Genomic DNA, 20,066 nt, shown 5'->3' with positions numbered 1-20,066 from the left:
ATCTAAGTCAACAAAAATCACCACACATTCTTTCTTATTAAAAATTAGAAGTAAAAAAAGATCATAAGTTTATTAAAATTAGGCAAAAATTTTAACATGTGACTAATTACATTTACTTTTTTTAATAATTTTATTAAAAATTTATATTTTATGATAAAAGAATGTGTTTAATTTTTAGATCAAAACTTAAGTACAATACTTAAGTAAGTGTTGTGTCCTTAAATTTCTCTCTTAAAATTCAGTCATATGGTAGTTCTTAATTGAAAATACACTTTTATCCTATAAAAAAAAAACCATGTAGTTGAATTTTAAGAGGGAAATTTAAAAAACAGTACATAAATATTGTATCTAAGTTTTGTCATAATATTTGCATCCAAGAGGATGTATTGGTTACACACTAATCTATATATATATATATATTTAATGGTTTATATATATATATATATATATATGTTTGTGTGTGTGTAAGTTGAAACCATATATATATATATATATATATGTATGTATGTAATTGTGATTATTTTTAAATATAGTTGTATACATGTACCAGTTACACACTAATTAGTATTGATAACAACAGTTTGTCAATTTTCAACTCATTGGATGCTAGCTATTAAAAAAATTAGTAGCATCCAAATCCAATCCTTAAATTCAAGTCATGTACCAGTATGTCCCACGTAAAGGTATTTTAGTAAAGAAGAGATTAAAAAAGTTTAAACGAAAAACAACAATATTTAAGTTCGGCGCAGCTTTGCGTAATTGTTTGATATTATATGCTAAAAAAAGTAAGAAACTAAATATGCATTCAAATCCCTATAAATACCCTCTCAAACCGTTTCAACTTCCTCACCTCCACAACTTTCAACTCCTAAACTCCCTCCTAACTCACTTCTTCTCTCTTTTGCATACAAAAAGTCACAAACAGACACATTATTTTTTCTCACCCAAATCAACCAAAATGGCATACCTCAGAAGCTCTCTTGTCCTAGCACTTCTCTCTATGTTCAGTTCTTTAGTGTTAGCTGTTGGGTGCCTTACCGTGTGGGTCCAGCCCACTTGCTTGCCATGCCTTGTCAAAGCTCATTTATGAGCTTGGTTCCAAGAGTCTTCAAACTCAGCTTTCCATTTATTGAGAAGTGACCAAAACATGGAGGGGTCTAACTTCTCTTAATGAGAAGTGTTCCAAAAGTCAGCATGCCATTTTCTTGGGCAGTGACTTAGGCTTGTGAGACACGCTGAAACTGACAAAAGAAGAAAAGAAGGAAAACAAAGGCATTCGGCCTTGTGAGCAAAGCTGCTTGTGAGCAAAGTTGAAACTGAGAGCCTTTCTTGGCCATTTGTATGTGAGTTCCAGAGAGAGCAAAACACAAAAAGAGAGAGCTTCAGCTGGAGGTGCAGTCCGAAAAATAGAGAGAAACACAGTGAGAGTGTGAGAGAGTGAAAAAGAAAAAGGAGACATTTTTCTTTGCTCACACAAGGAAGATAAATTGGTGGAGTTCTCATGGAGTTTTTGAGTGCTACAACCATGGAGAGTTGGAGTATTCAAAGGAAGATTTTGCTACTGGTTTTGTGGTGAGATTGTATTTACTCCTTGAGATTAATTTGTTGTATATCCAATTTATTGTGAACACAAGTTTAGCATAAACTTGATAGTTGTAATATCTATTTATAGTGGATATTTTTCGGAGCTGCCCCGTGGTTTTTCCCTCTACACTAGAGGGTTTTCCACGTAAGATTTGGTGTTCTTGTGTTGTGGTTGTGTAGTGCTTGCTGAATTTTTTTTTGTTTCCATAATATTGTTATTGCTTGGTAGTCATTAATTTTAATTCACATATAGATATAGAGGGGATTAGGATTTTTCCCCAACAAGTGGTATCAGAGCTTTTGGTTGCTTGGGTTTGACTGTCTTGTGTTGGATTAAATGGAAAATATGGCTATGAACACTATGATTAAACTCTCGGCATCGAATTATTCGATATGGAAGCCGATGATGGAGGATGTCCTTTATTGCAAGGATTTGCATGACCCTATTGAGGGTGATAGTGCCAAGCCTAGTGATATGTCAAATAGAGACTAGGAGAAATTAAATAGAAAAACTATCGGGTGTATTAGACAATGCATCGATGTTAGTGTTTTTCACCACGTGTCTCAGGAAACAAATGCAGAGGCTCTTTGGGAAAAATTAAGGAGTCTTTATGAAAGAAAGACAGCTCAAAATAAAGCTTTTATTGCTAGAAAACTTGTGAATTTGAAGCTTAAAGAGGGTAAGTCTATTGCCGAGCACCTTAGTGAGTTCCAAGACTTGGTTAATCAGATGGTTACAATGAAGCTAGTAATAGATGATGAGTTGCAAGCTTTATTGCTTCTAAGTTCCTTACCTGATAGTTGGAAGACTTTGGTAGTGTCACTTAGTAATTCTGCTCCGAATGGTGTGTTACAACTTGCCATGGTTAAAGATAGTTTGCTTAATGAAGAAACTAGAAGAAAGGATATGGGCAAGGATATTGCACATGCTCTTGTCACAGAGAATAGGGGGAGAAGTAAGAGTAGAAATTCTAAAGGGCGAGGTAAATCCAGAAGTCGGTCAGAGTCGAAAGGGAAATTCAAGTGTTTTTATTGTGATAAAGAAGGTCACATAAAAAGGAATTGCAAGGCTTGGAAGAACAAACAGAAAGAGGATAAAAATCAAAAAAGGGTGGATGATGAGAACACTGCTGCTGTTATAGTATTGGAAGATGAGGTCCTAACTATAGGACAAGATGATTGTTGTACACTTTCAGATCCTTATGTTGAATGGGTGATTGATTCAGCTGCTTCTTGCCATGTCACTCCTAGAAAGGAGTTATTCACTTCATACAAAGCGGGAAACTTTGGGAGAGTGAAGATGGGCAATGATAGTTATGCCGACATTGTGGGAATTGGTGATATATGTGTTAGGGCTAACACTGGATACACCTTGATTTTAAAGGATGTGAGACATGTTCCGGATATTCGCCTGAATTTGATTTCCACTCATGTTCTTGATAAAGAAGGTTATGGCAATTATTTCCGTGATGGAAAATGAAGGCTTAGCAAAGGATCATTGGTGTTGGCTAGAGGGAAAATTTGTTGTACACTTTACAAGACACAAGTAAAGTTGTGCAAGGATGTTGTTAGTGCAGCTCAAGAGGATTCTTCGCCTAACTTGTGGCATAGGCGGCTGGCTCACATGAGTGAAAAAGGGTTGCAGATTTTGGCAAAGAAGTCTCTCATTCCCTTTGCCAAAGGTACGTCACTAAATCCTTGTGATTTTTGTTTATTTGGTAAACAACATAGAGTTTCATTTAATATACCCTCTACTAGAAAACCCAATGTATTAGAACTTGTTTATTCTGATGTATGTGGTCCCATTGATGTTGAGACTTTAGGTGGCAATAAGTATTTTGTTACATTTATTGATGATGCTTCACGAAAGATGTGGGTTTATGTTTTGAAAACAAAAGACCAGGTATTTGAGCACTTCAAGAAATTCCATGCCATGATGGAAAGAGAGAAAGGGAAGCCTTTGAAGTGTCTCCGTAGTGATAACGGAGGTGAATACACATCTAATGAATTCAAGAGTTACTGTTCCGAGAAAGGCATTAGACATGAGAAGACAGTTCCTGGTACCCCACAGCAAAATGGTGTGGCAGAAAGGATGAACCGCACTATTGTTGAGAAGATCAGATGTATGTTGAGAATGGCTAGTCTGCCTAAGTCATTCTGGGGTGAAGCTGTTGTGACTGCATGCTACCTAATTAATAGATCTCCATCAGTTCCTTTGGATTTTGATATTCCAGAAAGAGTATGGACAGGGAAAGATGTTTCTTACTCTCACTTGAAGGTATTCGGGTGCAAGGCATTTGTTCATGTGCCTAAGGAACAAAGATCAAAGCTTGATAGCAAATCTACTCCTTGTATATTTGTTGGATATGGAGATGCAGAATTTGGCTACAAGCTATGGGATCCAAAAGAAAAGAAGATGATCAGAAGTCGAGATGTAGTTTTTCATGAGAATGAAAACTTGGCAGACTTTGAAAAAACTGAGAAGTCTAAAGTTACAGTTGGAGGTGTTCCTGATCTTACACCTACCTCTTCTTCCTCAGATAATGCCACAAATAGAGAAGAGGTACAAGATGAGAATTATGGTGATGAACCAACTGAATTTGATACTGATGAGCCAGCAGGTGTTGATGGTGATGATGTGATAGATACAAATGGTGTTGAGCAGGGGGAGCAGCCTCCTCCACTAGAGATGGTAGAATCTCAGGTGAGAAGGTCTACTAGAGAGCGTCGTCCATCGACTAGATACCCCACTTCTGAGTATGCTATGATTACTGAAGAGGGGGAGCCAGAAAGTTTTCAGGAAGTACAGTCTCATAAGGATAAGCAAAGCTGGTTGAAGGCTATGCATGAAGAGATAAATTCTTTGAACAAGAATAAGACTTATGACTTGGTGGAACTTCCTAAAGGCAAAAGGGTATTGAGAAACAAATGGGTGTTCAAGTTGAAGAAAGATGACGACAAGTTAGTGAAGTATAAAGCTCGATTGGTGGTTAAGGGTTTCAGTCAGAAACAAGGGATTGACTTTGATGAGATATTTTCTCCAGTAGTCAAGATGAGTTCCATTCGGGTAGTTCTGGGATTAGTAGCTAGCTTGGATCTTGAGCTTGAGCAACTTGATGTGAAGACTGCTTTTCTTCATGGTGATTTGAAAGAAGAAATCTACATGGATCAGCCAAAGGGATTCAAAGTGAAAGGGAAAGAACACATGGTTTGCAAGTTAAAGAAGAGTTTGTATGGCTTGAAGCAAGCTCCAAGACAGTGGTACAAGAAGTTTGACTCATTCATGGTGGGTCACGAGTACACGAGGACTAATGCAGATCATTGTGTGTATGTTAGAAAATTTTCCAATGGTAAATTTGTTATTCTTCTGCTATATGTAGATGATATGTTAATAGTAGGACAAGATGCAAGTGTGATTGGAAATTTAAAGAAGGATTTGTTCAAGTCATTTGATATGAAAGACTTGGGTCTAGTAAGACAAATTTTGGGTATGCAGATTCTACGTGACAGGAAAGCCAAGAAGCTATGGTTATCACAAGAGAAGTATATTAAGCGGGTTCTTGAAAGGTTCAATATGAAGCATGCCAAGCCAGTCAGTACACCTCTTGGTTCTCATTTCAAGCTAAGAAAGAAATCTTGTTCTTCATCAAAGAAAGAGAAGGAAGACATAGCATCAACTATTTATTCCTCAGCAATTGGGAGTTTGATGTACGCTATGGTTTGCACACGACCAAATATTGCTCATGCAGTTGGTGTTGTCAGTAGGTTCATGGTTAATCCTGGTAAGGATCACTGGGAAGCAGTGAAGTGGATTTCCAGGTATTTAAGGGGTAGCTCTAAATTGTGCTTGACTTTTGGTGATTCTAAACCAATTTTGGAGGGTTATGTGGATGCAGATTGGGCAGGTGACCTTGATGGTAGGAAATCTACATCGGGGTATTTATTTACTTTTGCGGGGGGAGCTATATCATGGCAGTCAAGATTGCAGAAGTGTGTTGCCTTATCTACAACTGAAGCTGAGTATATTGCAGCTAATGAAGCAGGTAAAGAGATGCTTTGGTTGAAACGGTTTCTCCAAGAATTGGGTTTGAAGCAAGATGGGTATGTAGTTAATTGTGATAGTCAGAGTGCTATAGACTTGAGCAAGAATTCTATGTACCATTCACGCTCAAAGCACATTGAGGTGAGATACAATTGGTTGAGACTAGTTGTTGAACAACAGTTATTTGAATTAGAGAAAATTCACACAGATGAAAATCCAGCTGACATGTTGACCAAGGTTGTGTCTAGAGAGAAGCTAAAGCTTTGTGTCAGGTTGGCCGACATGAACTCTGATTGAAGACTTGGGTTGAAGATCTCCTCCGTAGTGGGCTGGAGGGGGAGATTGTTGGGTGCCTTACCGTGTGGGTCCAGCCCACTTGCTTGCCATGCCTTGTCAAAGCTCATTTATGAGCTTGGTTCCAAGAGTCTTCAAACTCAGCTTTCCATTTATTGAGAAGTGACCAAAACATGGAGAGGTCTAACTTCTCTTAATGAGAAGTGTTCCAAAAGTCAGCATGCCATTTTCTTGGGCAGTGACTTAGGCGTGTGAGACACGCTGAAACTGACAAAAGAAGAAAAGAAGGAAAACAAAGGCATTCGGCCTTGTGAGCAAAGCTGCTTGTGAGCAAAGCTGAAACTGAGAGCCTTTCTTGGCCATTTGTATGTGAGTTCCAGAGAGAGCAAAACACAAAAAGAGAGAGCTTCAGCTGGAGGTGCAGTCCGAAAAATAGAGAGAAACACAGTGAGAGTGTGAGAGAGTGAAAAAGAAAAAGGAGACATTTTTCTTTGCTCACACAAGGAAGATAAATTGGTGGAGTTCTCATGGAGTTTTTGAGTGCTACAACCATGGAGAGTTGGAGTATTCAAAGGAAGATTTTGCTACTGGTTTTGTGGTGAGATTGTATTTACTCCTTGAGATTAATTTGTTGTATATCCAATTTATTGTGAACACAAGTTTAGCATAAACTTGATAGTTGTAATAACTATTTATAGTGGATATTTTTCGGAGCTGCCCCGTGGTTTTTCCCTCTACACTAGAGGGTTTTCCACGTAAGATTTGGTGTTCTTGTGTTGTGGTTGTGTGGTGCTTGCTGAATTTTTTTTTGTTTCCATAATATTGCTATTGCTTGGTAGTCATTAATTTTAATTCACATATAGACATAGAGGGGATTAGGATTTTTCCCCAACATTAGCTTCTTCTATAACATACGATGTGGTGAGTTTGGGAGCAATAGCAGATGGAAAAACTGACTCAACTCAGGCTTTTGTTAGTGCATGGACAAAAGCTTGTGCCTCTGTAAGTTCTGCCATGATTTATGTGCCAGCAGGGAGGTTCTACCTCGGGCAAGTGGTTTTCAGTGGACCATGTAAGAACAATGCTATCACTGTGCGCATAGCTGGGACACTTGTGGCCCCATCAGACTATACGGTCCTTGGAAATACAGGAACCTGGCTTTTGTTTGAGCAAGTTAATGGGGTTACCATATCTGGTGGAATTCTTGATGGCCAAGGCACTGGTTTATGGTCTTGCAAAGCCTCTGGCAATGGTTGTCCTTCTGGAGCCACGGTATGTGAAAATGACTAATTATGTTGCCTTTTATCTTTAGAGTATAACAAAGCCTTTTTCTTTACTTTATTTTTTTATAGTTCATTTTTTATATATATGATTTTTTAAGGGCTTATTTATTTATTTATTTTATTTTTATGTACAATATACTTTTAACGGACTTCCAACAAATAACCTTTCACAAAAAAAGTTAATATTGCACACTAATCAGTTTCAATTTATTAAAAAGAGTTGAAAGTTTTTGTGAAAGAAAAAAAGAAGTGTTTATAATGAGCATTACTATTGGTTTAGCTTAGATTAGTAGATAGAGCAAAAGAAAAGAACATTTTGAAATGTTATCACCATTTGGGATGAATTCGTCCATTATGGTTGTCTTAATTCTTCCATTTTATTCAATAAAAAAAGGTAGTTAAACTGGGAGTGGGTGTGGGTTTTGATTTAATTCATTGGTGGAAACTGGTGTGCTTTTCAATCTGATTTTAAGTTTAAACTTTAAACTGCTATTTTGCTCTTCTGGGTTTGGGAGGAGATTTTTGTCAAATTAAAATAACTTCCTTTTTCTGCCATGACAAGCCGACTTCTAAGGAAATCGTATTAACTTAACGATACTTAATTGGGAATAATCCCATGTTCTGGATCGTAGAATATTTCAGTTTTGTGCGTCCATATAAATTTAGCCCTTTAATGCCAATCGGACTAATGTTTAATATTAAATCTCGAGCCTTGTGATGATCAAATAAAAACTGATGAGAATGTCAAAGGTCAAACAACTTGCTTAGGCTTTTGTTGCTTAGAATGATGGATTTTCACTCTAAGATCCACATATTTAATTGAATAGCCAGATATAGTCATATTCATCATTGATTTAGAGAAACACTCCGTATATATTTTAACAATAATAATTGGAAGATTTTCTTGTGTGTATGCAAGCAGACATTGGAATTTTCCAACTCAAATAATATTGTGGTCAGTGCATTAACCTCCTTAAATAGCCAATTGTACCACATTGTCGTAAATGGCTGCCAAAACGTGAAAATGCAAGGTGTCAAGGTCATTGCGCCTGGCAATAGCCCAAACACTGATGGCATTCATGTTCAATTATCTTCAAGTGTTACAATTCTCAACTCTAAGATTGGGTCCGGTGATGATTGCATCTCAATTGGCCCTGGTACCACTAACTTGTGGATTGAGAATGTTGCATGTGGACCTGGGCATGGAATTAGGTAAATAACTTTATATTTTTATTTTTTTTTTTTATCTTCATTCAAATATTACATGATTGGAACAACCATATATATTAGATGGCGATGCTACATTGGTCTCATTGGTTCAATTAATTGGTGCAGCATTGGGAGTTTAGGCAAGGACCAACAAGAGGCTGGTGTACAAAATGTTACAGTTAAAACAGTTACTTTTACCGGTACTCAGAATGGGGTGAGAATTAAGTCATGGGGAAGGCCTAGCAATGGGTTTGCTAGAAACATTCTTTTTCAACATGTCACTATGCAAGATGTCCAAAATCCAGTTGTAATTGACCAAAATTATTGCCCCAGCAATGAAGGTTGCCCTGGTCAGGTAAGATAAATTTGAAGCATATTTTACATGCAAATGTTTTTTTAACCATGATTTGGTTACTTCTAAAAAGGCCTTAACATGTTCAAATAAAACACACAATATAGATTCTTAAAATTTTTGCCCCCATGTGTTCATGACGTTAACCTTTAAAGCTACTCATACCCACTATATAGTTGGGTCCATTATCATCGCAAACTCAAATCTTACTCTGCATCAGTTTCAAACCCAAATTGGACCCCCAAAACATTTTCAATGTTTTGACTTCATAATCTGTTCAATATTTTTCTTTTATCTTTTCTTTTTTTAGTTGGAGCTTGCATACCATGATACTACAAATGGAAAATTGACATATAGTTTTTTTTTTTAAACAGGTTTCTGGTGTTCAAATTAGTGATGTGACATACCAAGACATCCATGGAACATCAGCTACAGAGGTTGCTTTGAAATTTGATTGTAGTTCGAAGTACCCATGCTCGGGAATAAGATTGGAGAATGTAAAGCTCACTTACAATAATAATCAAGTGGCCCAAGCTTCATGTGTCAATGCTGCTGGGACATCTACTGGTTTTGTCCAGCCCATGGGTTGCTTGTAGAGGGGAAAAATGATTCAGAATCCATATCTACGAAGGATTGAAAAGGAATCCTCATTCTTGTCCTTTCATCCTTAGGCAGAAAATTTATACTTCTTTTTAGTTTCATAGTATGATTGTTAGTGCGATACGTCATTGATCGAGTGACAAGTTAATTGCTTGAGCCGGTGGCAGTGCTAGTCCATTGGGCTTTCTCGAAGCCTGCCTGACCTTGCAATCAACATATAATTTTGAAACTCGTATATGGATGTTTGTGTGCGAATTGTTGTAAAATGTACGTATTATTTTCAAATTTTAAACAATTTGACGTTGGACCTCACTTAATCAGATATTTTTATCATTCCATTTTGCAATGTCAAGACACATAAAGCATATTTAGTTATATCATGAAAATAATTTTATCAAGGAAGAAAAGACAAAGAGAATAAAAATTCAAAGACATTTTAAAATGGCTATAGTGAAGTGGTCTATTTAACGCCTATATTGTGTCAGCCTCTGAACCTGAATAGCGAATAAATGTGGTTTGCCAAAAGCCCGGCCCTTGGGCCAAGAAATTTAAAAAAAAAAAAATCCCAGAAATATCCATCACAAAAATATGCTATCATGCACAAATATAAAAATAAATATATAATTAATAAATATGAAAATATATAAGAACATAAACATAAATACTCTAAAAAAATAAAAAATAAATAAAAACTGATTTATGCCGGCATTTATTTTCAGCATTTTTAAAAACCCCGCTATAGAAGTTACAACTTCCAAAGTAATCTCAAATAGTCAAATGTGTAAGCAAAATAAAAAATGGTAAGTTAGGATATATATATTGGTTAATCGTTTAAAAATTATTTTTTTTTATTATATTAGCTTACTTATTTGATTTATTTATGAATTATTATACTTTATTTTATAATTACCATTTGAAGTTAACTTTATGCGTTGGGATCCAATATATATAATTGGGCAAATATGTGTTGGGCTTCACTCAATGATGAGAAATTCGAGTCCATACTCTTTTTGTTGGGCTCATGCTTTATTTCTTTGTAACTATAAAAATATATTGGTAGCCATCTCTTTTTATTCGGCCCGTTGCTGATTTGCCGTATTTTAAACTTGACTTTAGCAAGTCCAATAAGGCTAATCATTCATCAACACACACACACACAAAAATGATGCAATACGTTCGAATATAAACAGTAGCTTGGCCCAAATATAAACAGTAGCTTGGCCCAAAAAACATAACCATTTTAGATGTAGCCTTTTAGGGCCCATTTGACTTTTTTTTTTTTTTTTTTGATAAACATTTAACCAATTTTTAGCCAACTTTACTTTGTTTTTTCCTCCCTCCTCAATATAAACATATTCTAGATTTTTTATTAATCATCAATGCGACCAGTCTTCATGCCTCTTTTCTTTTTTTAATTTTTTATTTGCCTACATACTTTAATGTCTAACATGCATGCATGGTAATTCAAGCATGATTTTAGTTTAGCCTTTTATTTTCTTACAATAATTAGTAGGGGAGAGGGAGATGGATTCAAATCCAGATTCTCTTCCATGAGATCAAGAACTTGATGCACGTATGCTTGTCAATTCTTCTAATTACCACATCACGAATAACATCACAAATAAGGCTTAAGCTTTTGTGCATGAAGTTCATAGTTCACCAAAGACAAAGTAGGGATAATTTGATACAATTTGAGGTTTAATACTACAATTTTACCTAGAGCTTTTTCTTAAAATTAATTTTAAATAGGAATCAAATAAAATTTATTTAATATATTACATAAAAATATAATTTTTTCCTTTTTAGAATTAAATTTATCTATTAAGGTTTTTTTTAAAAACATATTTATCATTAAAAAAATTATTTTAAGAAGATGGAGACTGGAGAGGCATTGGGCTGGGGCCCAACGCGTGGGTCTATACAATAACAAAAAAGAAAGGTGGTACTGTTACGTTGTTGTGTATATTTTGCATATCATGTTTGTTTGTTTTTTTTTTTTTTTTAATATAAATTTGAACTGCATATATTCTTCATGTGGATCCGTGGATGCCAATTTGTCAAAAGGAGATGTGCTGGAAATCGACCTATTTGCAATTTCCAATAAATAAGTCTCTTGAGATTTTAATAAACAAGTCTCTTGTGATATTTGTAGACTAAGGCCAAATTGATGAGATCGAATGAGTGCATGGGAACCCATCAATAAAGTGTCACGAATTATGGGGAGTTATTCGCATGTAGCTGCGACAAAATTGCCTCCTTCATCATGCAACTTAACTGGCTGCATGAATTTGGAAGGAGCCAGTACTCCTCCCAAATTCTCACCTGCTCCCCCCATTACCAATTCACCATCTAGATTCTAGACCCTATTCGGATTATGTGACATGCCTAAGCTATGCTTCTCCACGTGAATGAGGCAATTTGGCATAGTAGCTTCAAGGAGATAGCATGTACGAAAGTAATAAGCCAAAATAAATTTCTTAATATCTCAAAAACCAATATGACAATCCTGTTTTGGTTTGCACAAATTGTTCCACCTCATCCCATGAATTCTGTTCTCCTCCTCTCTTTGATCCCACCAAAATTGGATGATCTTAGATTTTAGTTCCTTACATAAATTTTCAAGAAGCAAGAAACAACTCATTGAATACACTGGAATTTCTTCAGCTACGACTTTATCAATATTTCACGTATGGCTTGGGATAGAAACTTCCCCTTCTAGCCATGAATTGTTTTGCTACATGTGCTTTCATATAGTCAAAATCTTGCTTATTCTCCCTCCCTATATAACAGGAGGTAGCCAAGATATGTTTCTAGATTTGCAACTTGTGAGTAATTGGGTCAGATTTGACCTGAGCCATAACCCACAGTTTATGAATTATTTACATAAGTTATTTGATAAGTAGATTTAAATTGGAGTTCAATTTAAAACTAAGCTTGATATGATTTGTTAGTAGTGGGGTGATTGAAGATGAGTAATTGAGCATTTTTAGGACCATTGATCGTAATCTATCTTTAAATACTACTAAAAGCCTACAACAGTTAGGAAACTAATTACACTAAATTTTTTTTTTTTTTTTGAAATCATGTACGAGAGATATAAACTATATGTACGTATAATTTTTGAGAGCTCTCCGCCTCTCCCTATCAAGCATATGACACCAATAGGGACACCATCAAAAGTACCCTCCAATGGACTTGACACTATTAAAAAAGAAATGATGAATAAAAAAGCATATAACACCATCAATATGTAGAAACATAATTTTGACCTGCAGTTAATTTATGTTATATATTTAGCATTGAATTAAAATAGCGAAGTAAAATTCTCTCTCTCATAATATATTGTACTTAGTAAAATTCAATGTTGGTTAGGGGTTTTCCAATTAATATTTCTTTTTATTTTAGAAGATTCCAATTAATTATTATTCCTTTATTACCACATGTACTTCGTGAGATTCGGACCAACCCAAATTAAAGAAAGGCGGCACTATATTCACTTCATGGTTTTTTTCTTTCTTGCCGTAACATTAATTTAACCTTCACCTCCTATATATATAAAGAATAGTTTTTAGGGTTAATAGGTTAGACCAAGAGCAAGAGAACGTACTCCCTTCGTCTTTGTTTTTAGACTCACATAATTTGGATTGCAACTGCACTTATTCGAATTTGGGTACACTCTTCTTTCATCATCAAGTGGCAAAATTTATGTAAGTTCATGGTTCATGCAAGCATATTCGATAATTTAAGCATGATTTCAATTTGTTTTTTTCGTTCTTACATTAATAAGTAGGGAAAAGAGATTCAAATTCATATTCACCTTCATGAGAACTTAACTAACTATTGTATGCACAAGAAGCTTTAAGATTTTGTGCGCTAAGTTCACTGTTCACCAAAGTAAGGATAATACGAGTCATCACTTAATATATTCTGGTGCAGAATTCTTTTGGGTTATGTTATATTCATAATTTTTTTTTTGTTTCATTATTATTGTAGGGATCCACATTGGCGGTGGAATATATTGCTCATGTTATAGGGTAGCGCTGTTGTTGAGTTTTTACCTAGCCGCATCCTTCAACCCTAACCTATATATAAAAGGAAAGGTTTCAAAGCAACACAACGTTCGTTTGGAAGAGCCTCGATAGGTGCTCCCTTCTCCTTCAGGTATCTTTCTTTATATGGCACAATTTGTCTTGCAACTATTTAGAATTTATGTAACTTGCATTATATTAGCTCTACTTCCATCGTCATCAAGTACCAGAATTCTCATGCTTTTATTATTTCAATTTTATTGGATCCTGTCTTCCTAGTTCTTTTTTCTTTATTTTATTTTTCAGAATATATCATTGATCATCTATGTTTACGCCTACTTTTACATGGTTCATGAATGCATGGTACTTTAAACATGATTTTAATCTACCCTTTTTTTTTCTTACAATAAGTAAGGAAGAGGAAAATCTAGATTCTTCTTCATGAGAGAACTTGAGGCTCTTCGCTACCCATTGGAAGCTTATCAATCCTTCTAATCACATAAGTAACGTCAAAAGAAGCTTTAAGCTTTTGTGCATGAAGTTATTGTTCACCAAAGTAGTGAATCTTTTTAATGGATACTCTGGTTACGTAGTTGTAGTAATTTTGATCTCCACTTTCTTTGGGGTCATCCCAATTGTTGAGTAATATGTTGAAATTAATGTTAAAATAAGTGGTGTTAGTGATAGATTAAAAATGATCTTAATGTCTCTAATCAAAAGTTGCCTCCTTCATCATGCAACTTAACTGGCTGCATGAATTTGGGAGAAGCCAGTACTTCTTCCAAATTCTCACCTTCTCCCCCATTACCAATTCACCATCTAGATTCTAGACCCTATTCGGATTATGTGACATGCTTGAGTTATACTTCTCCACGTGAATGAGGCAATTTGGCATAGTAGCTTCAAGGAGATAGCATGTAGGAAAGTAATGAGCCAAAATAAATTTCTTAATATCTCGAAAACCAATATGACAATCCTGTTTTGGTTTGCACAAATTGTTCCACCTCATCCCATGAATTCTATTCTCCTCCTCTCTTTGATCCCACCAAAATTGGCCAATCTTAGATTTTAGTTCCTTACATAAATTTTCAAGAAGCAAGAAACAACTCATTGAATACACTGGAATTTCTTCAGCTATGACTTTTATCAATATTTCACGTATGGCTTGGGATAGAAACTTCCCCTTCTAGCCATGAATTGTTTTGCTACATGTGCTTTCATATAGTCAAAAGCTTGCTTATTCTCCCTCCCTATATAACAGGAGGTAGCCAAGATATGTTTCTAGATTTGCAACTTGTGAGTAATTGGGTCAGATTTGACCTGAGCCATAACCCACAGTTTATGAATCGTTTACATGAGTTATTTGATAAGTAGATTTAAATTGGAGTTCAATTTAAAACTAAGCTTGATATGATTTGTTAGTAGTGGGGTGATTGAAGATGAGTAATTGAGCGTTTTTAGGACCATTGATCGTAATCTATTTTTAAATTCTACTAAAAGCCTACAACAGTTTGGAATCTAATTACACTAAAAATAATTTTTTATTTATTTTGAAATCATGTACAAGGGAAATAAACTATATGTGCGTATAATTTTTGAGAACTCATCGCCTCTCCCTATCAAGCATATGACACCAATAGGGACACCATCAAAAGTATTCTCGAACTAACTTGACACTATTAAAAAAGAAATGATGAATAAAAAAGCATATGACACCATCAATATGTAGAAATAGAATTTTGACATGCAGTTAATTTATGTTAGACTATATATATATATATATATATATATTTAGCATTGAATTAAAAATAGTGAAGTAAAATTCTCTCTCTCATAATATATTGTACTTAGTAAAATTCAATGTCGGTTAGGGGTTTTCCAATTAATATTTCTTTTTATCTTAGAATATTCCAATTAATTAATATTCCTTTATTACCGCGTGCACTTCATGAGATTCGGACCAACCCAAATCAAAGAAAGGCAACACTATATTCACTTCATGGTTTTTTTCTTTCTTGCCGCAACATTAATTTAACCTTCACCTCCTATATATATAAGGAATAGTTTTTAGGGTAAACAAGTTAAATCAAGAGCAAGAGAACGTACTCCCTTCGTCTTTGATTTTAGTCTCACATAATTTGGATTGCAACTGCACTTATTGAAATTTGGGTACGCTCTTCTTTCATCATCAAGTGGCAGAATTTATGTAAGTTCATGGTTCATGCAAGCATATTCGGTAATTTAAGCATGATTTCAATTTGTTTTTTTTTCTTTCTTACATTAATAAGTAGGGGAAAGAGATTCAAATTCATATTCACTTTCATGAGAACTTGACTAACTACTGTATGTACAAGAAGCTTTAAGATTTTGTGTGCTAAGTTCACTGTTCACCAAAGTAAAGATAATACGAGTCATCACTTAATATATTCTGGACCAGAATTCTTTTGGGTTATGTTATATTCATAATTTTTTTTTTTTTTTTGTTTCATTATTATTGTAGGGATCCACATTGGCAATGGAATATATAGCTCATGTTATGGGCGGTACTGTTGTTGAGTTTTTACATAGCCGCATTCCTCAACCCTAACCTATATATAAAAGGAAAGGTTTCAAAGCAACACAATTTTCGTTTGGAAGAATAGGTGCTCCCATCTCCTTCAAGTATCTTTCTTTATATGGCACAATTTGTCTTGCAACTATTTAGAATTTATGTAACTTGCATTATATTAGCTTTACTTCCATCGTCATCAAGTACCAGAATTCTCATGCTTTTATTACTTCAATTTTATTGGATTCTGTCTTCCCAAGTCTTTTTTCTTTATTTTATTTTTCAGGTTATATCATTGATCATCTATGTTTACGCCTACTTTTACTTGGTTCATTAATGCATAGTACTTTAAACATGATTTTAATTTACCCTTTTTTTTTCTTACAATAAGTAAGGAAGAGGAAAATCTAGATTCTTCTTCATGAGAGAACTTGAGGCTCTTCGCTACCCATTTGAAGCTTATCAATCCTTGTAATCACATAAGTAACATCACAAGAAGCTTTAAGCTTTTGTGCATAAAGTTATTGTTCACCAAAGTACTTTTTAATGGTTACTCTGGTTGCATAGTTGTAGTAATTTTGACCTCCGCTCTCTTTAGGGTCATCCCAATTGTTGAGTAATATGTTGAGATTAATGTTAAAATAAGTGGTGTTAGTGATAGATTAAAAGTGATCTTAATATCTCTAATCAAAAGTTACCATATTGACAATGTAAACCATCCATGTCTTGAGGGATGGGGGGGGGGGGGCATGCATCTTTGATTCTCTTTTACGGGTGGAAGGGAGTCATGTAATGAAGTTATTTATTTATTTAAAAATAAAGTAATTCTCATTCTACTCACAAGGCATCTATATATAGCAAAAATTGGTGGTGAGGTTGGTTGCTTCTTCTCCTTCAATTAATGGTTAGGAATATGCAACTTGCAATAATCAATACTGGAATTGGTACAACTTCGTGGATTGACTTTATTTTGTCCATGGATACATTATACTTCAGGCACGATATAATTTAGTTACTGCATGCACATGCATCATTCTAACCGCATGAGTAACGTAACAAGAAGTTTAAGGCTTTTGTGCATGAAGTTTATTGTTCCCCAATTAGGTATAATTATTGGTAGAGTTTCAACCTGTTATTTTCACCATGTACAATATGTCATTGCAACTTTCTTCTTCTTCTTCTTCTTCCTATTCTTCCCTATAGATTACAAGCAATTCAATCAATTTGATTTCAATATAATATTCTTTTTTTACCCCATAAAAACAAGATTCTATGCCGTTTTACTTCTACTCAGATTTAAATATGGCATTCTTTTTTTTTTATTATTATATATTATTGGATTGATTTTTGTATTAATTGTTACTATTATAGTTGATCTTGCTAATTTTTGTAGTTTGTTCCAAGCTCTTTAACCACCAATATATACTATTAGTCTCGCCATCCCTAATACGTTATTGTCCCTTTCATTTACATAACAACTTTAATATATGCACTTTAATATCCTTGTATTCTGTAGTGCTAGCTTGTATACCTTTATTTTCCCTTAAATCCAATTCAAAATTTTCTAAGGCCTATATGCTTTATATTTATGTTTAGAACCACTTATGAACACCCAGCTATTTTTGCAGATTAAGCAATGACAAAGCCAAAAGAAGATTTCTCCATTAAGGAGACCTCGGCAAACATTAGTGTCACAAAGTTTACTATAGGTCCTGCAACTACCTACGATCTTGTTGAGAATATGAACTACTTGTTTGTAAATATTTTACAAGATAGAAATTTGATAGGACTTGCTGGGCCTAATACTTGTGACCCTTATGTTGAAGTGAAACTCGGAAACTATAAGGCCACGACTAGATTCCTTCAGAAGAAGTCAAACCCTGAATTGTATCAAGTTTTTGCTTTTAAGAAAGAACACATTCAAACAGCTGAGTGGAGGTTATAGTCAAGGATAGGGCTAACATAACAAATGAAATCATTGGTAAAGTTTCGTTCTTGGTTAATGATGCTCCTTTACGTGTTCCACCTGATAGTTGTTTGGCACCACAATGGTATAAATTGGAGGATAAGAACAAGAAGGTTACAGCAGAGGTGATGATGTCTTTTTGGATGGGAACGCCGGTGTATGAAGCCTTTTCCGGTGCTTGGCAATCTGATTCAACAATTATCAGCAATGATGGTGTTACTTTAACACGTTCCCAACAATATTATTCACCTAGACTTGGTATCTTAGAGTTAATGTGATTCAAGCTCAAGACTTGGCACTTAGAGATAAGAATATGAAAGACCTAGAAATCTTTGTGAAGGCTACACTTGGGACTATGGTTGTGAGGAGTAAAGTATCGCCAAAGAAGAATGTGAATCCCACACGGAATGAAGACATTATGTTTGTTGCAGCAGAACCTTTTGATGATTCTTTGGTTTTGAGTATAGAGAATAAGTTGCATCCAAAGAAGAAGGAAAGTGTGAGTTTAGGGAGGTATGTAATGGCTTTGTCAAATGTGCAAAAAATGATGAATAATGCACCTGCATCTAGCAAGTGGTATAATCTTGATATGTTAGAAGAATTAAAGACTGAACAAAAGCAAGTCAAGTTTGCTAGTAAGCTTAATATGAGGATATCTTTGGATGGTGGGTACCATGTTCTTAATAAGTGCACCCAATATAGCAGTGATCCTAGGCCCACTGCAAAACCATTGTGGAGACCTGTTATTGGTGTTTTGCATTTGGGAATCTTGAAAGCTACTGGGCTGCCAGAAATGAAACCAATGGAGAAGCGCATAGATGCATGTTGTGTGGCTAAATATGGTTCACGTTGGGTGTAAATAAGGACAATTGTTAAAAGTCTTGCTCCACAATGGAACGAACAATATACATGGGATGTTTATGATCCATGTACTGTAATTTCAATTGGAGTGTTTGATAATGGTCATATACAAGGAGTGGATACAGTTCGAGGGCCATGGCATCAAAGGATTGGGAAGATAAGGATTTGCCTATCCACGCTTGAGATGAATCGTGTTTATATACTTTCTTATCCGCTTGTTATCCTACAACCTTCTGGGTTAAAAAAGATGGGAGAAGTTCAATTGGCTGTGAGATTTTCTTGTTCATCTTCAATTAATACAGTTAATACTTATTCGCAATCACTACTCCCCAAGATGCACTACTTAAGCCCACTGTCAGTATATCAGCTTGATACTTTAAGGCAACAAGTTGTTTACTTGATCTCCTTGAACTTAATCAATTCTCAGCCACCATTAAGGAAGGAGGTTATTGGCTGCATACTAGATGTTGGATCACAAACATGGAGCATATGGAAAAGCAAAGCGAATTATGATAGAGTTACAACACTCTTGACTGGTTTTCTTGCTATGATCAACTGGTTTAAGAAGATATGCAATTGGACAAATCCTACCACTACTATCTTCATTTACATATCGTTCCTACTGGTGGTTTTCTTTCCACAAGTAATATTACCTGCAATGTTTCTCTTCCTTTTCTTAACTGGGCTGTGGCACTATAGATAGAGACCAAGACTTCCTCCTCATGTGGATGCTAACTTGTCTCAAGCTTATGTAACAAATGAAGATGAACTTGATGAAGAGTTTGATCCAATACCATCTAGGAAGACAGGTGAAGTTCTTAAATGGAGATATGATCGATTGAGGATCATTGCTGCAAGCATGCAAACGGTGTTGGGTGACTTGGCAACACAATGGGAGAGGCTGCAGTCTTTGTTGAGTTGGCGAGATCCTAGAGCTACAGCTATCTTTTTGTGTTTCTCTTTGCTTGTTTGCTTGGTGACATATAAGATTCCTTTTCACTATATCATTGTTCTTATAGGTACTCAGGTGCTAATGCATCCAAGACTTCGTGTTGATTTTCCTTCAGTTCCCCAAAATTTCTTGCGGAGGATGTTTGCAAAAACTGATAGCTTGTTTTGAGAACTCAAATATTTTTTGCTAATTTTGGGATGTTCCATTTTACTTTATTTTTAATGGATTTTACATTGGAGTAGGCACAATTTGTGGAAATATTGTTTTATTTCTCTGGTGGTTGGTGTTGTTTTTTCTTTTATTTTTAATGGATTTTGTATTGCACTTTTAAGTTTTAGGCCGAGGGT

At 35.1% G+C, this 20,066-nt stretch overlaps 3 protein-coding genes across 3 annotated transcripts; all 3 read left to right on the top strand.

The window, feature by feature from the left end:
* Positions 1–958: 958 nt before the first annotated feature.
* On the top strand, positions 959–9,360 carry LOC115954079 (polygalacturonase-like). Its single transcript, XM_031071939.1, has 6 exons — positions 959–1,024; position 1,720; positions 6,819–7,192; positions 8,126–8,415; positions 8,539–8,767; positions 9,139–9,360. The coding sequence occupies exons 1-6, from the start codon at positions 959–961 to the stop codon at positions 9,358–9,360; spliced, it is 1,182 nt and encodes a 393-aa protein (XP_030927799.1).
* An 8,321-nt stretch (positions 9,361–17,681) lies between these two features.
* On the top strand, positions 17,682–18,765 carry LOC115952094 (FT-interacting protein 3-like). Its single transcript, XM_031069175.1, has 3 exons — positions 17,682–17,878; positions 17,974–18,031; positions 18,160–18,765. The coding sequence occupies exons 1-3, from the start codon at positions 17,682–17,684 to the stop codon at positions 18,763–18,765; spliced, it is 861 nt and encodes a 286-aa protein (XP_030925035.1).
* A 249-nt stretch (positions 18,766–19,014) lies between these two features.
* On the top strand, positions 19,015–19,887 carry LOC115952093 (FT-interacting protein 3-like). Its single transcript, XM_031069174.1, has 2 exons — positions 19,015–19,410; positions 19,471–19,887. The coding sequence occupies exons 1-2, from the start codon at positions 19,015–19,017 to the stop codon at positions 19,885–19,887; spliced, it is 813 nt and encodes a 270-aa protein (XP_030925034.1).
* Positions 19,888–20,066: the final 179 nt, after the last annotated feature.

Source organism: Quercus lobata, chromosome 7 (genome assembly GCF_001633185.2).
Source record: "Quercus lobata isolate SW786 chromosome 7, ValleyOak3.0 Primary Assembly, whole genome shotgun sequence".
Taxonomy (NCBI): Eukaryota; Viridiplantae; Streptophyta; class Magnoliopsida; order Fagales; family Fagaceae; genus Quercus; species Quercus lobata.
The sequence above is the reverse complement of the archived record's forward strand: the minus strand, read 5'-3'. Positions and strand labels throughout refer to the sequence as shown.

Coding starts and splice junctions, on each gene's coding strand:
- LOC115954079 (XM_031071939.1), top strand. CDS start 959: ATGGCATACCTCAGAAGCTCTCTTGTCCTAGCACTTCTCTCTATGTTC. Junction 8,416..8,538: donor GGACCTGGGCATGGAATTAG/GTAAATAACTTT, acceptor TAATTGGTGCAG/CATTGGGAGTTTAGGCAAGG. Junction 8,768..9,138: donor ATGAAGGTTGCCCTGGTCAG/GTAAGATAAATT, acceptor TTTTTTAAACAG/GTTTCTGGTGTTCAAATTAG.
- LOC115952094 (XM_031069175.1), top strand. CDS start 17,682: ATGAACTACTTGTTTGTAAATATTTTACAAGATAGAAATTTGATAGGA. Junction 17,879..17,973: donor ATTCAAACAGCTGAGTGGAG/GTTATAGTCAAG, acceptor TCCACCTGATAG/TTGTTTGGCACCACAATGGT. Junction 18,032..18,159: donor ACAAGAAGGTTACAGCAGAG/GTGATGATGTCT, acceptor TTATTCACCTAG/ACTTGGTATCTTAGAGTTAA.
- LOC115952093 (XM_031069174.1), top strand. CDS start 19,015: ATGGGAGAAGTTCAATTGGCTGTGAGATTTTCTTGTTCATCTTCAATT. Junction 19,411..19,470: donor TGGTGGTTTTCTTTCCACAA/GTAATATTACCT, acceptor CACTATAGATAG/AGACCAAGACTTCCTCCTCA.